The sequence below is a fragment of the Triticum aestivum genome, chromosome 5B (genome assembly GCF_018294505.1).
Source record: "Triticum aestivum cultivar Chinese Spring chromosome 5B, IWGSC CS RefSeq v2.1, whole genome shotgun sequence".
Lineage (NCBI taxonomy): Eukaryota > Viridiplantae > Streptophyta > Magnoliopsida > Poales > Poaceae > Triticum > Triticum aestivum.
The window spans coordinates 701,566,372-701,578,624 of NC_057807.1; the positions used below are offsets into that span (position 1 = coordinate 701,566,372).

Sequence of the window (12,253 nt, forward strand, 5' to 3'; positions counted from 1 at the left end):
GTATTATTTCATGGTGTTAATCTTTTCTTCCTGGTGGGAAAAGATTTTATATTGTTGGTCTGGCGGCCATCGCATGGGCTATTTGGAATGCTCGAAATCGAGCTACCTCTGAACACAAATTGTTCTTTTCTTATTTACTGGCGAGGTATTGAGAAGGTGAGTGACGCTAAGGTGCTAAAGATTGGAGCTGAGCTTCTTCACTCCAACACGGTGAATTTGACGAGGATCTGCGGGGTGGCTCGAAGGTCGCCCGAGGGGGAGTGAAGTTTGGCATCTCATGATGCAGATCTATTGTCTGTTTTGTCCTCTGATTTTTTAAGGGTCTCCGTTTGGTTTATTGGACTCGCTCGGGGGCTTGCTTTAGTCTGAGAACATTGTTGAGAACTATCATGTGGCTTGTAATTAGGACCAATAGAGTACGGGCTCCATGGAGCCCGTTTTCAAAATATCATACAACATGTTCAAGAAAAGTTTCGTAACAATATACTTTCATATATGGTGTAGGCAAAAAAAAAACGTCCTGATGACGGGCATATGCAGCAGGTTTCTCAGCAGTGCATTGAACTCGGCTTCGCTTCTTTCCCATCTCCTGTTATTTTTTTGGAACTGTTATATTTCCGTTATGCTTAATGGAACGGTCTTAAAACAAATCCCAAGCCAAGACGCAAACCACAATAGCAAATGTCATTATCGGATATTGGTAACACACAAGAACATTCAGTTGAGACTCAGGTCCTCCATCCCACATGACACATTTCTCAAGTTGATCAACTCCATGCCATGATTGTTCTCGCCAGAGAAGACTGGCCACACAAGCCAGCACTAGCCTCCAGGGTTCGAGTACTAGTCGCTGTCGCTATCGCCGTCCGAACCAGGATAGTCAATACAGGTACTACTACCACCGCCATATGCTTCGCTGCTTGGGTGAACAACAGGCTGGCGGTTTTCGCAGCCATAGCAACGCCCTGCAACGTCGATAGAACAAATAAAAAGTTAGACAAATATCAATATGAGATTGCGATTAAGGCATATGTGTGATGCAAACCTCACGAACAAGAAAACAGGCCAAGAATTAGGAGGAGGAACTGTCAAGAAAACCAACAAGGTACCTGCATCATTTTCTCCAACTATACAACACATGATCACATCATTCTCACTCCGGAAATAGAGGTCGACTTCAGAGAAGAATAGCTTGGTACTGTCGGCATCAGCATTCTGCTGGTCCTCAGGCTGCTTAGCTGTGAAGTTATAATGGGCGCCGCCCCCTCCAAACTCGTAAAATATAGATATCACTTTTACCTCCACCAGCTCAAACTGAAAAATGAAAATGGAAAGACAAGACAAGTTTAAATGGACAATCAGCCTTAAAAGCAATCCCAACTGTCACAGCCTCACACATACACGGAGAGAGAGAGAGAGAGAGACCTTGGTGTTGTTCGCTCGGTTGTATTTACGCAGGGCCACCTCTGCGTGGTAGCGCGCATCCTTTTGCTTGGCAGCGACTCTTCTTTCGCGGAGTGCATTCCTCACCTCCGGAGGTTTCCTCTTTCGAATTACAGGTGGAATTCCGATGGAGGCCAGGTCAAAGTCACCCGTCCATCTGGCTGGGGGCAGAGGCTGAAACCTCAAAGCATGTTCCTCCATATTGATACCTTCAGGAGTGCTCCTCTCATGGGACATCCAACCATTTCGATTCCTGATTCATTATTGCGAATTGATTGTTATGCCCCGCCCAAAAAAATCCACATATATCATGCCGTAATGTGAGAAATGTTAAGTGCATCATTTACCCAGATGCTTTTCTTTCATGATGAAGGTGCATGCAGAGTTCTCAAAACATGATTAAAAACTCATCGCATTTGTTCAGAATTAAAATTTGACAGATTTACCGATTTGATTTTCTTTTATGATGAAGGTGCATGCAGAGTTGTTGAAACATGTTTAAAAACTTGTCAAGATTGTTTAGAATTAAAATTTGACATGGTAAATTGAACAGCTGTCAGGTAGGGATGCCGGAAAGAAACAGCAGCATCGCAGAAACGGGCCAAGAACTACATGACTGACACAACACAATGAGAGCAAAACATGAGGTTGTGATAATTTATTTTTAACGGATTGCTGAGTGTTTCAGCACAGTTCTAAGCCCGTCACAGATGCAGCTTGCATGTAGAATGTTAACGGGAGGGGTTGTGTTAACCAATTTCGTGGAAAAACTGTTTGTAATATAAGCAAAAAATGGACGACTTAATACTGGGAACCAGAGGATTTGGGTTATTGATCTTGCAATGACATTTCAGAATGCCAAGTGAAGATGCACAATGGTGTTGTGCAAAGAGCAATCCAAAATAAATAAATAAGAGGTTAGGAGTGTTCAACTTGCATACCTCCCTTTTGAAGCGGCACATGAGACAGCAACTTGATGGTGGTGTTGCTTCGTCTCCTGTGGCTTGGCATTCAAATTCTCTTTAAACCTGAACCAGGACACATGTGTTAAATAGAATATAGTGAAGGGAACAGAGTTATCGACACATTCTGTATATTTTATTGTAATTTCAGTAAATTTTAGAATCAGAGAATGTTTTTGGAACGGATAGCACTGCTCTGTTTTCAGTACAATTCTTAGCCCATCACTGATGCACTCTGCAGTGTAGAATGTTCATTTTTTAAGAACAAAATCAGGCTAACCATATGGGAACAGGAGAACATAAACAAAAATGGACAAGTTAACACTGGGAACCAGAGTATTTGAGCTATAGATCTGGAAATCACATTTCAGAATGCAAAATGACCATGCACACTGGTGTTGAACAGAGAGCAGCCCAGAAAAAAAAAACTGAAGATGTTAGGAGTTTTATTACCTTGCATATCTCCCCTTTGAAGCGGCGCGTGAAACTGCGACTTGGTGTTGCTTTGGCTCCTCCTCTGGGAAGGCATGCAGCGAACCCCCCTTGTACCTTGAACCATAACATATCGTTTAATCAGCATCACAGTAAAATGAAGCAGAGTCGTCAACACAGTCTATTAGTATTCTCAAATTTCAGCAACCCCTAGAATTCTATTAATAATTTGTTCTCAGACACATTTGCAATTTCAGGAAATTTAGAACCACAAGAATTTGTTGCCGTAAACGTTTATAATTTCAGCCCTAAGGAATTGTTCTTAGATTCATTTCCAATTTCAGCACATTTTAGAAGGGATATAATTTGTTCTTCAAAACAGACACGCCTGGTGGCCTAGTTTAGAAACGACATATCAGAACAGCTAGACGGAACGGGGTCCTTGACGTACTTAGGCAGCGGGTCGAGGGGAGGAGGGGGGCGCCTCGGGGGGACGGCGAGTGGGCGGTTAGGGCTCCGCAGGATGCGCCTGGGGACGCCATGCGAGGCAGAACCGGCGGCCGCGCGGTCGTCCAGATCTAGCTGGGAGAGGCAGGGGTGAGAGCCGCACCGCCAGCGGTCATGGAGTGGGGAGGGGAGCGGGATGAAGCAGTCGTCCATGGACATGGTGGGTCACGGCGTGCCGGCGAGGTGACGCCGGAGGCGGAGGAGGGCGGCGAGCGAGGGTTTAATTTGGGGAATTTTGGAGGGGTCCGCCGGAGTCCGTGCACTACTGCTCCGTTTTTTTTTTTTTTGAGGCGGCCGAGGAGAGGGTTTAATTTGGGAATCGATTTGTACCCCTTCTTTCTTTTTGGATTTTTCGAGTATCACGCCACAAATCGATTTATAGTTCTATTCTACAATAAAACGACCATCTGTATAAAGAAATACAAGATCGTTTGGATCACTACATTAGAATAAAACGGTACTATCTTTGTAAAGAAATATAAGATCGTTTAGATCACTACATTAGGAAGATAAAATAGGGTATCGACCCATTTTTCTAACTGTGAAATGTGAAGGAGCCAAAGACGATAAGGAGCACAGAAGTGGCGTGATGGGCAAAAATCGCGGCAAAATCGGAGCAAAACTAGGGTCAGTGGGCAAAGTTGGATAGATGGAGTGATGAGTTAGCTGAGGAGTGCAATAAAGAGGAACATAGCTAAAAATGTGCACGGGCGCCATTATCACAAAGGAGAAGACATGGGACAAGCATTAATCAGTCATACCTTATCTAATCTTCCTTTTCCTCCTCTGCATCCCCTTTACCCCCCCCCCCACCCCCCATACATACGGTTATGAGTACATTGTGGTTGTTTATGACCTCTTATCTTTAAATAAAAATGTAATCACTTGTGTTAAGAGGTTTGGGGTTCAACGTGATCTCTCTGCATTGCACTATGCAAGGGACTCTATAGGTGTGGGAGCTTCTAACACCAGGTTCGATAAGGGCACGCAGTGATTCAAATTTAAAAGCCAGAAGAAATATGATCGGTGGTCCAATATATCCTTCATCCCACAATATAAGACGTTATTAATCCAATATACATGGTGGATGTAATAACGCCTTATATTATGGGACGGAAGAAGTATCTTATAGGACGGCACTTAATGCAATAGGAAAACACTATTTACACAACATTTTATATCTCGAGTCTTGCCTATTTTCACTAATGAGTCGGGCGTGTCCTTCATGAATTAAACAAAATGCAAGAGTTTAACGTCATATCTTGTGAATATAGACAAAAACTAAAACCACAAGAATACATAGTTGTTTCGATGATTCACACAAATTCGCAGAAATTTACCTTTAGAGAGAGAGGGGGGGGGGGGGGGGGGGCTTCAATAAGACTTTCTAAAACCAATCCTTCACTAAAAATATCATTAGATATTTTTTTCTCCAAATGTACACCGATGGAGGGGGAGTTTCCGCAGCCAGAATTTCAATGGAAAAGTGGGCAAGCCCAAGGATTACAGCACCAGTTACGGTAGGGGACAACTGTCCATATTACAGCAATTTGGGAGAGACTAGACTAGGCGGCAGATCACCAAGGGGAAAGGACAACACAGCAGACAACGTATCGGACGATGTGATCATCGACTACGCATACATACAAGAGATAAATTTGCACGAGTGCAGAAAAACTTACGAGTCCTCCTGCTGGTCAGTAGGGCCCTGATCCGCCATGGCCGGCTGCGTGGTCTGATCCTATCCAATCCGCGCGCGCCAAGGGGTGAGGTCGCAGTGCGTAGTGATCTGCTGGGCGAAAGATTGGTGCGGTCGTGTGTATTTATATATCAGCAATCGAGAGAGAGAGAGAGGGGCGGCCAACGCGTTTCCGATTGGTGCGGTCGACGGACTGACCTTCCTAATGTTCTGCGGATTTTAATTCGACTGCCGTTCCAAAACAAGCCATTGCCATTGCTAAGGAAACAGACGCACAAATCGGGTACCAGCTTCTAACTGTCACAAGTATAAACGTGTGTGTTAGGGCATCTTCGAGGCTGACCCGCAAATCTCCCGCATGCGTCTGGGCCGCGGAAGTCATCTATCGCGGTCTTGTATTGGTCTGTCAGGCTGTTCGGACAAGCTTTCTTCCGCAAATCAGAGACAAAGGCCGGGATCATCATCTCCTCCGGTGACGAGGAGGATCAGCTGCCGCCACAGCAATAGCAGTCCGCGTCGGCGATGGCGGGCCAGGTGTACGCCACCACTGATGCGGAGTACGAGGAGCAGATGGAGCTTATGTTCCATCGCCCCGTGCTCCACCTCAACGGCCTGGCTCCGCCACCGGGGACGATGCGTGAAGGAGGAGCAGCTCTCTCCGCTGCCCCGACGCGTCAAGGAGGAGCGGCTCTCTCTGCTCTGATACATCTCCAACGTATGTATAATTTTTTATTATTTCATGCTATTGTAGTATATAAGCAATTATATATTATTTCTAGGACTAACCTATTAACCCGTATCAAGTAACTTATTGTCTTCATAATCAATCATGAACTTACTGTAGCAACATGAACACTCAATAAATATTAGTAGGTTTTTTTCTCTCGATAAAGGGCGATTTTATTAATTCAAAATGTAGCATCAAGTGGATACAAAGCATTATGAGTAACACCCGGCCTCTGCATAACTAGGATGCACACAGCCAAATCTGAAAGTCCAACCAAAAAAACATCAAACAAAAACCGACAAAACGGCAATAGTAGAGTCCTATAGACCGACACTATGCCTATGTCGAAGGAGGTGGTGGGTCGATCCGAAGATTATGCTGCCACCCATGTCGGGAAAAAACCTCCATAGCCACCTGCTCCAATCGCGTACACACCGCCTTGAACAGCGGTTGGTACTCCGGTCGTTGTAGAATAGACCACGGACGTAGCGAGTGCGTACACCAGAAAATAACCTGCAAAGAAGAAGCATTTTTTCATTGAAAATCAAATCATTTCTACATAGCCAAAGCGACCAAATTAAGGCATACGCTCCCACCCTTATTAGCGTTTTGAAACTATTTGGAATACCGTCCAACCAATGACCAAAAATATTGGCAACACTTGAGGGTGGATGCAAATTTGACGTTGTTTGGATGACTGACCACGTAGAACGTGCAAACTTGCATTGAAAAAAGAGGTGTTTGATTGTCTCGTCATGAGTACAAAAACAACACTTCTTACTCCCTTGCCAGTTGTGTCGTGCGAGGTTGTCTTTAGTTAACACAACCCCCCTATGAAGATACCACATGAAAATTTTCACTTTTAGTGGAATCTTGGATTTCCAAATTTTCTTATTATTACTAACAGGTACCTCAGAATGTGTGAGCGCACGGTACATAGAGTCTACAGTGAAAGACCCAGATGTAGTAAGGTTCCAGCTACACATCACGGCCTTCTGTTAGGTTAATTGAATCCAACCTGGATAAAAGATTATGCCATGACACAAGTCGAGGGCCAATCAAATCCCGCCTAACCAAAATATTCGGTGGGGATGAATTGAGCACCTGCGCAAATAGTATTATTCTTATCGCGAGCAATGTTGTATAAGGCTGGATATTGTTCTTATCGCGAGCAATAAATATTAGTAGTGCACACAGAAATACATATCACATACACTTGCCATCTCACACACACATGATGATCACGTATTGTTGCTTCTGATCACAGACAGTCCTCTCCCTCAAACAAATGCCTCTTTATATATGAATTTGGCTGCACGTAGCAAAATGAATAGTCAATACATCTTAGTAGTGCACACAGAAATACATATCACATACTCTTGTCATCTCTCACACACATGATGATCACATATTGTTGCTTCTAATCATAGACAGTCCTCTCCCTCAAACAAATACATCTTTACCGGTTTGGGCTTCATATAATTAGGAGAACGTTATGGACCTCAAGGTGGATGTAGACATTTATGAGCTCAGTCTACCTTCCATCATTGGTAAGACAGAAGAAAAAATTGCTTAGCTGTGAATTTCATGGAGCATCTACCAAATAATTCAGAGTAAAACTTGAGAACGCAACATCATGTAATCAAATCGTACAGGGGACCAAGATGACAATCGTGGATCAGGAATATAGTAGTGAGGGGACCAAGATGACATTTGTGGCCTCACACGGCCGGTGATGGTGATATTTGAACCCCACTCATGGGGGCGTGCAATGCAACCACAACACTGCAGCCAGCGTGTTCAGCACGATCGGATCAGGTCGGAACATATGGAATCGAATCGAATTGAAGTGTGGGGATGGATTAGCAAACGTGCAAAAGAAATAATGTGGTCTTTCAAGGCGGATAAAGAAAGAGGTCTGTGTTGCGTCACTGCCATGTGCCGTTGCAGATTAGAGAGAGGGAGCAGGATCGAGAGACAGGAGAAGAACATGGTCAAGTGTCGCGTAGCACATGGTCTACACAGTACAATTTCGGCCAAAATATTCTCTTTTTAATTATTATTTTTGCAGACTCAAGTGTTTTTAAAAAATATTCATATCTTTCAAACCCCGACTCTAAATTTAGCATGCTATATATGAAAATCACTCAGAAAAATTTGTAGATTCTAAATATGATATTATCTTGCATATTAAATATTTTAGAACTAATTTTATGTTGCACCCTTAATTAGTACTTTCCTTTTTCTATTAAAGGCACGAACATCTCTTACTCCCGTTTTTTCGTACGTCCCTTATTACCAGATTTCCGTCCATCATTTGGTGCGTCCATTTGCATATAAAATAAAATAAGGAAATAAAAACACATCCGTCAATCGACTTCGATTTTTGTGGCTCATCGGTCGCATGGTTTGCACGTGGGCAATGGGCCCGGCACTCCGTCCCAGTGCGATTAAGTATTTTCCTGTAGGGGCCGGCCCAAGGTTATTGTCTGATAAAGAATTCCACCGCATAAAAAATTAATTTATTCATGTGGTCTTGAACCCGAGTTCTCCACCACCGTTTAGAAGGTGGCAACCAATGGAGCTGGGAAATGCTAGTGCGAGAACCTCGGGTTCACTATCCAATAAAATAGTCTCACCTTGGTTTTTTGCATCAAATTCCACAAGTTTTACGTACGTGTATGAGTTGTCTGGAAAATAAGCAAGCCGGTCCTCTAAAAAGAAAAACACCTCGAGAATAAGAAAACAAAGGTGGGCTTACATGTGCCTTATATTAATTTCATGTGAGGTTTTGGCGCTAAATTAAGTATGAATGATCGGTTTCAATGGACATATATAATAAAGCTAAACTGCGCGCATGCCTGGCAGGCCTTTATATCGGTATCACTCTTCACCAGTCCATTATTTTGGAGACCGATTGTGCTTTTGTTCTTTTTTCCTTGCAAATGAGAAACTTGACAGGTATCCTCTCGTTGATCTGAAGAAAGAAGCCTTAAGTATTTCTAGGATGATCAAGAATTTTAAAATTGCGAAAAGCAATCGGCTAGCCAATGGGGTGGCTCACGAAACTGCGAAGTTTAGCTTTATTAGTAGATCTGATGGGATTCTTCTTAATAGTGTTCCGCCCTGCATGGCCAATTTTGTAATGAACGATTATAATAACCTTTTACTTAATTAATATATTGGGGTTTTTCAGAAAAATGATGAAGAGAATAACACGAAGGAATTGGTACTAATACCAAGGGCGTGGCATGCATCAAATAACAAAAAGGAATTGGTACCGAGGGACATGGGAGGTACACACATATAAGTGTTGCTGCGGAGCGTGCGGCCGTGATGTGCAGCAAAAATAATGCAACCACGAAGGTGAGAGGCACCACGTAAGCGTCGAGTTGCATGCAACAAACTCAGGTTGTTTCCCTCATACGCAAACAATTTTTTTATTGATCTTCAAGCGTTTGTAGAGATGGCCTAAAACACATTTTACAGAACTCTTTTATTGCGATTTTTTCATGACTTGACGCAAAATTCAAACATTGCTTCAACTTACAAATAATATCTTTGGTATAAAATATTTTAAAATTAGGCTCTTTAAGATCAGAATCATCGTACAAAGCTCATACCAAAAGTATTGTATGTGTAGCATGCTTCTTAATGTATAATTTATAAGAATTTATATTAGACCTCAGTGTGCACCTCTCTACCGTAGGCGGTGACATCATTGGAATGTTGTTGGGTTGTGCTCATGAATATTATAATGGACGCATCATCTCTCCCGTTACAATGCACAGGCATATGTGCTAGTAATAATAAAGCACATAACGCTTCTGTTCGTCCGTCGCGTCTTTTTGTAGAAAACCCCCTACCTTTTTTCATTAATTGACCAACAGTCCATACTTAAGAGAGAATGAATCATTTTTCACATTTTACACAAAAACCCATGCCTTTTACGCTAATTAACCGCAGTCCATATTTAAGTCACAATGAATCGCTATTTTGCAGTTTTACATAAACCCCCTGATATATGTGTTGATCACCCCGCAGTCTATTGAAAATAAATATATATTTTTAAATAATCATATCTTTTAAACCGTAACTCCAATTTTAACATGTTATATATGAAATTTGATTAGAAAAATGTGTAGATTTTGAATATGATGTTATTGTACATGTTAGATATATTTAAAATGCTATTTAGGGTGCAATGTTAATCAATGACGCACAATCTGTGTTTATTTCGTACTGGCGATCTGTATTGCAACATGTAAAATAAAACGTTAATATTTGGGAAAGGTTATAATCCTTGGGTATGTTGTACTTGCACCAGGTTCTCTCTTTGTACATGTTCCATGGTCTAAGATCCTATGTACGTACCTTTTCTTGGCGAAATCCACACGTGTACTTACCAACGAACTATACAATTTTTTTTGTAGTGAATACACAAACAATTTTATAGGATGTACATACACTTATAAAATTCATGAACATCAAAAGTACATGAAGGTTTATTTTGAAAACATCTCAACTTTCCGTGTGATAGTCATGAATATTATTATGGAATCCGAAGGTTTTGGGCTACAATGTGGATTGTAGAGGGGACTGTGCGGCACGGTGCACCCACTCTTGGGTTAGGTTTTAGTGTGTTGTTCTGCATTATTACCGTGAACAACTAAAGAAGTTCAGACAACACACTGTTTTTTTTGCATCGGTTATTCAAAACCGAGCAGATTTGTATAGATGGATGTAATCCCTCTTGGCGTGTTACAAGGCTCAATGACCGAGTTTATCATGAAAAATGTACATCTACAACATCGTATAAATCCAGTATGAAATGCACTTCATGACTCATCTAGTGATATTGATTTTCTACTATAGATGTTAATATTTCCCCCAAAAAACTCAGTCAAACTTAATTAATGTTTGGGTTTACTTCTAGTATAAATAAAAGATAATTGCTAGAATTGTACCAGTTGATAATTAATGACAACTAATAATTTAAAAGTAGATGAAATGGTATAATCATAATCACTCCCGGCACACGGCACAAATAGCTCAAGTAAAGAAGATCAAACAGACCCAGGATACCGCATGAGTCATGGTCTATTACAATCCACTCGCTAGGTACCATGATTCTTTTCTAGTAGTGCCATCCCAGAGCTAGAATCGGGCACGACGCAAGCGGCTGCAACACTAGGACACCGCCTAGTGCCAGCATGCTCGACACCGGGCATGCACTCGACAAGGCGCGACGTGCACAGCTCGCACGCTGACGCTCTTTTATTGAACCAAAGCACACAAGTTTAGAAACCAATATCACACTCAACTCAAAAATAGGAAAAGGAGTGAAGTGAAAATCAACACAGCAGGAACAGGAGGACACACCAGTTGATTTGAGCAATCAACCGAAATACTCGCTCTGTTCCATATAAAATATAATGTGTATAGATTTTTTGAAAAGCCAAACATTGCAAACTTTGACCAAGTTTATAAAGAGAAACTATTTATATCTACAATACCAAATATATAAAATATGGAACTGCTTATAGTAAATCTAATAATATGTGTTTTGTTTTCTAGATAAAAATGTTTTCTCCAAAAAATTGGTCAAATTTTGTAAGGTTTAATTCTTGTAAAATATCTATGTGCGCTACATTATGGAATGGAGAATTAAACCAGGAGAACTCGGTTACGCGTGCCTGTGCAACAAGTCTTTTATTTCAAAGACCTCGGCGCCGGGGGGCCTGCGCGACGCGGGGGCTTGCGCACCGCCGGAGAGTAATCCATCCCGAGCATGTCTTGCATCACGGTGGCCGTGTCGCCCCGGTGCCTTGACGCCACACACGCCTCAGCCGTTCCCGGCCAGAAGCCGCCACTGTCGCTCGTGACAGGGCCAGCCTTCCCCGCGTCAGTGACCACCACATGATGTAGTCCTCCGGTGTCGTTGAGGCCATCTTTTGCGTTAAGCACCGCAGCTGCTGGAGCTGCATGCCAATGGGACTCGGGGTAAGTAACAACACAAACTAGGACACATGATCTATATAGATCGGAGAGGAACTCACCATGGCGAGCACAGGCAGCAGTGGGAAGCAGAAGCGTGAGCACCAAGGAGAAGAGCAAGACAACAAGGATAATAATGTTGGCACTAGCCATGTTGCAGCTCGTGGGTGAACTTATCTTTTGTGTGCTATATATGATCAAGCACGCAGAAGTAGGGTTGATGAAGTAAGAACTACGAGGGGCCGTGCTTTTATAGGCAACATGATGGTAGCTGGATCAAGGTTGTTGTTTGGTCGCATCACCTTTTTCACAGAAAACAAATACACACAGCAAAATGTGCTCGCACCTACCGAGCGCCAGCCCATGGTCGGCGAACCCACGGTGGCATTTCTATCATCCAACAGCACCCAGAGGGGAACATCGGTTCTCTCCGTACCAGCCTGCTAGCTTTCTTTGAGAAACCAAGCCTTGGAATTGTTTATGGTT

The 12,253-nt window shown here is 42.6% G+C and overlaps 2 protein-coding genes across 2 annotated transcripts; both read right to left on the reverse strand.

Annotated features, from left to right (window-relative positions):
- Positions 1–667: 667 nt before the first annotated feature.
- LOC123117807 (uncharacterized) lies at positions 668–3,610 on the reverse strand. The gene is made up of 6 exons (XM_044538479.1): positions 3,289–3,610; positions 2,859–2,954; positions 2,385–2,471; positions 1,426–1,696; positions 1,110–1,314; positions 668–965 (listed from the first exon to the last, which is right to left on the reverse strand). The coding sequence occupies exons 1-6, from the start codon at positions 3,501–3,503 to the stop codon at positions 844–846; spliced, it is 996 nt and encodes a 331-aa protein (XP_044394414.1). The 5' UTR covers positions 3,504–3,610; the 3' UTR covers positions 668–843.
- A 7,018-nt stretch (positions 3,611–10,628) lies between these two features.
- LOC123117808 (uncharacterized) lies at positions 10,629–11,994 on the reverse strand. Its single transcript, XM_044538480.1, has 2 exons — positions 11,830–11,994; positions 10,629–11,751 (listed from the first exon to the last, which is right to left on the reverse strand). The coding sequence occupies exons 1-2, from the start codon at positions 11,918–11,920 to the stop codon at positions 11,483–11,485; spliced, it is 360 nt and encodes a 119-aa protein (XP_044394415.1). The 5' UTR covers positions 11,921–11,994; the 3' UTR covers positions 10,629–11,482.
- Positions 11,995–12,253: the final 259 nt, after the last annotated feature.

Coding starts and splice junctions, on each gene's coding strand:
- LOC123117807 (XM_044538479.1), bottom strand. CDS start 3,503: ATGTCCATGGACGACTGCTTCATCCCGCTCCCCTCCCCACTCCATGAC. Junction 2,955..3,288: donor CCCCTCGACCCGCTGCCTAA/GTACGTCAAGGA, acceptor TTATGGTTCAAG/GTACAAGGGGGGTTCGCTGC. Junction 1,697..2,384: donor TGTGCCGCTTCAAAAGGGAG/GTATGCAAGTTG, acceptor ATAATGAATCAG/GAATCGAAATGGTTGGATGT.
- LOC123117808 (XM_044538480.1), bottom strand. CDS start 11,920: ATGGCTAGTGCCAACATTATTATCCTTGTTGTCTTGCTCTTCTCCTTG. Junction 11,752..11,829: donor TGCTGCCTGTGCTCGCCATG/GTGAGTTCCTCT, acceptor ATTGGCATGCAG/CTCCAGCAGCTGCGGTGCTT.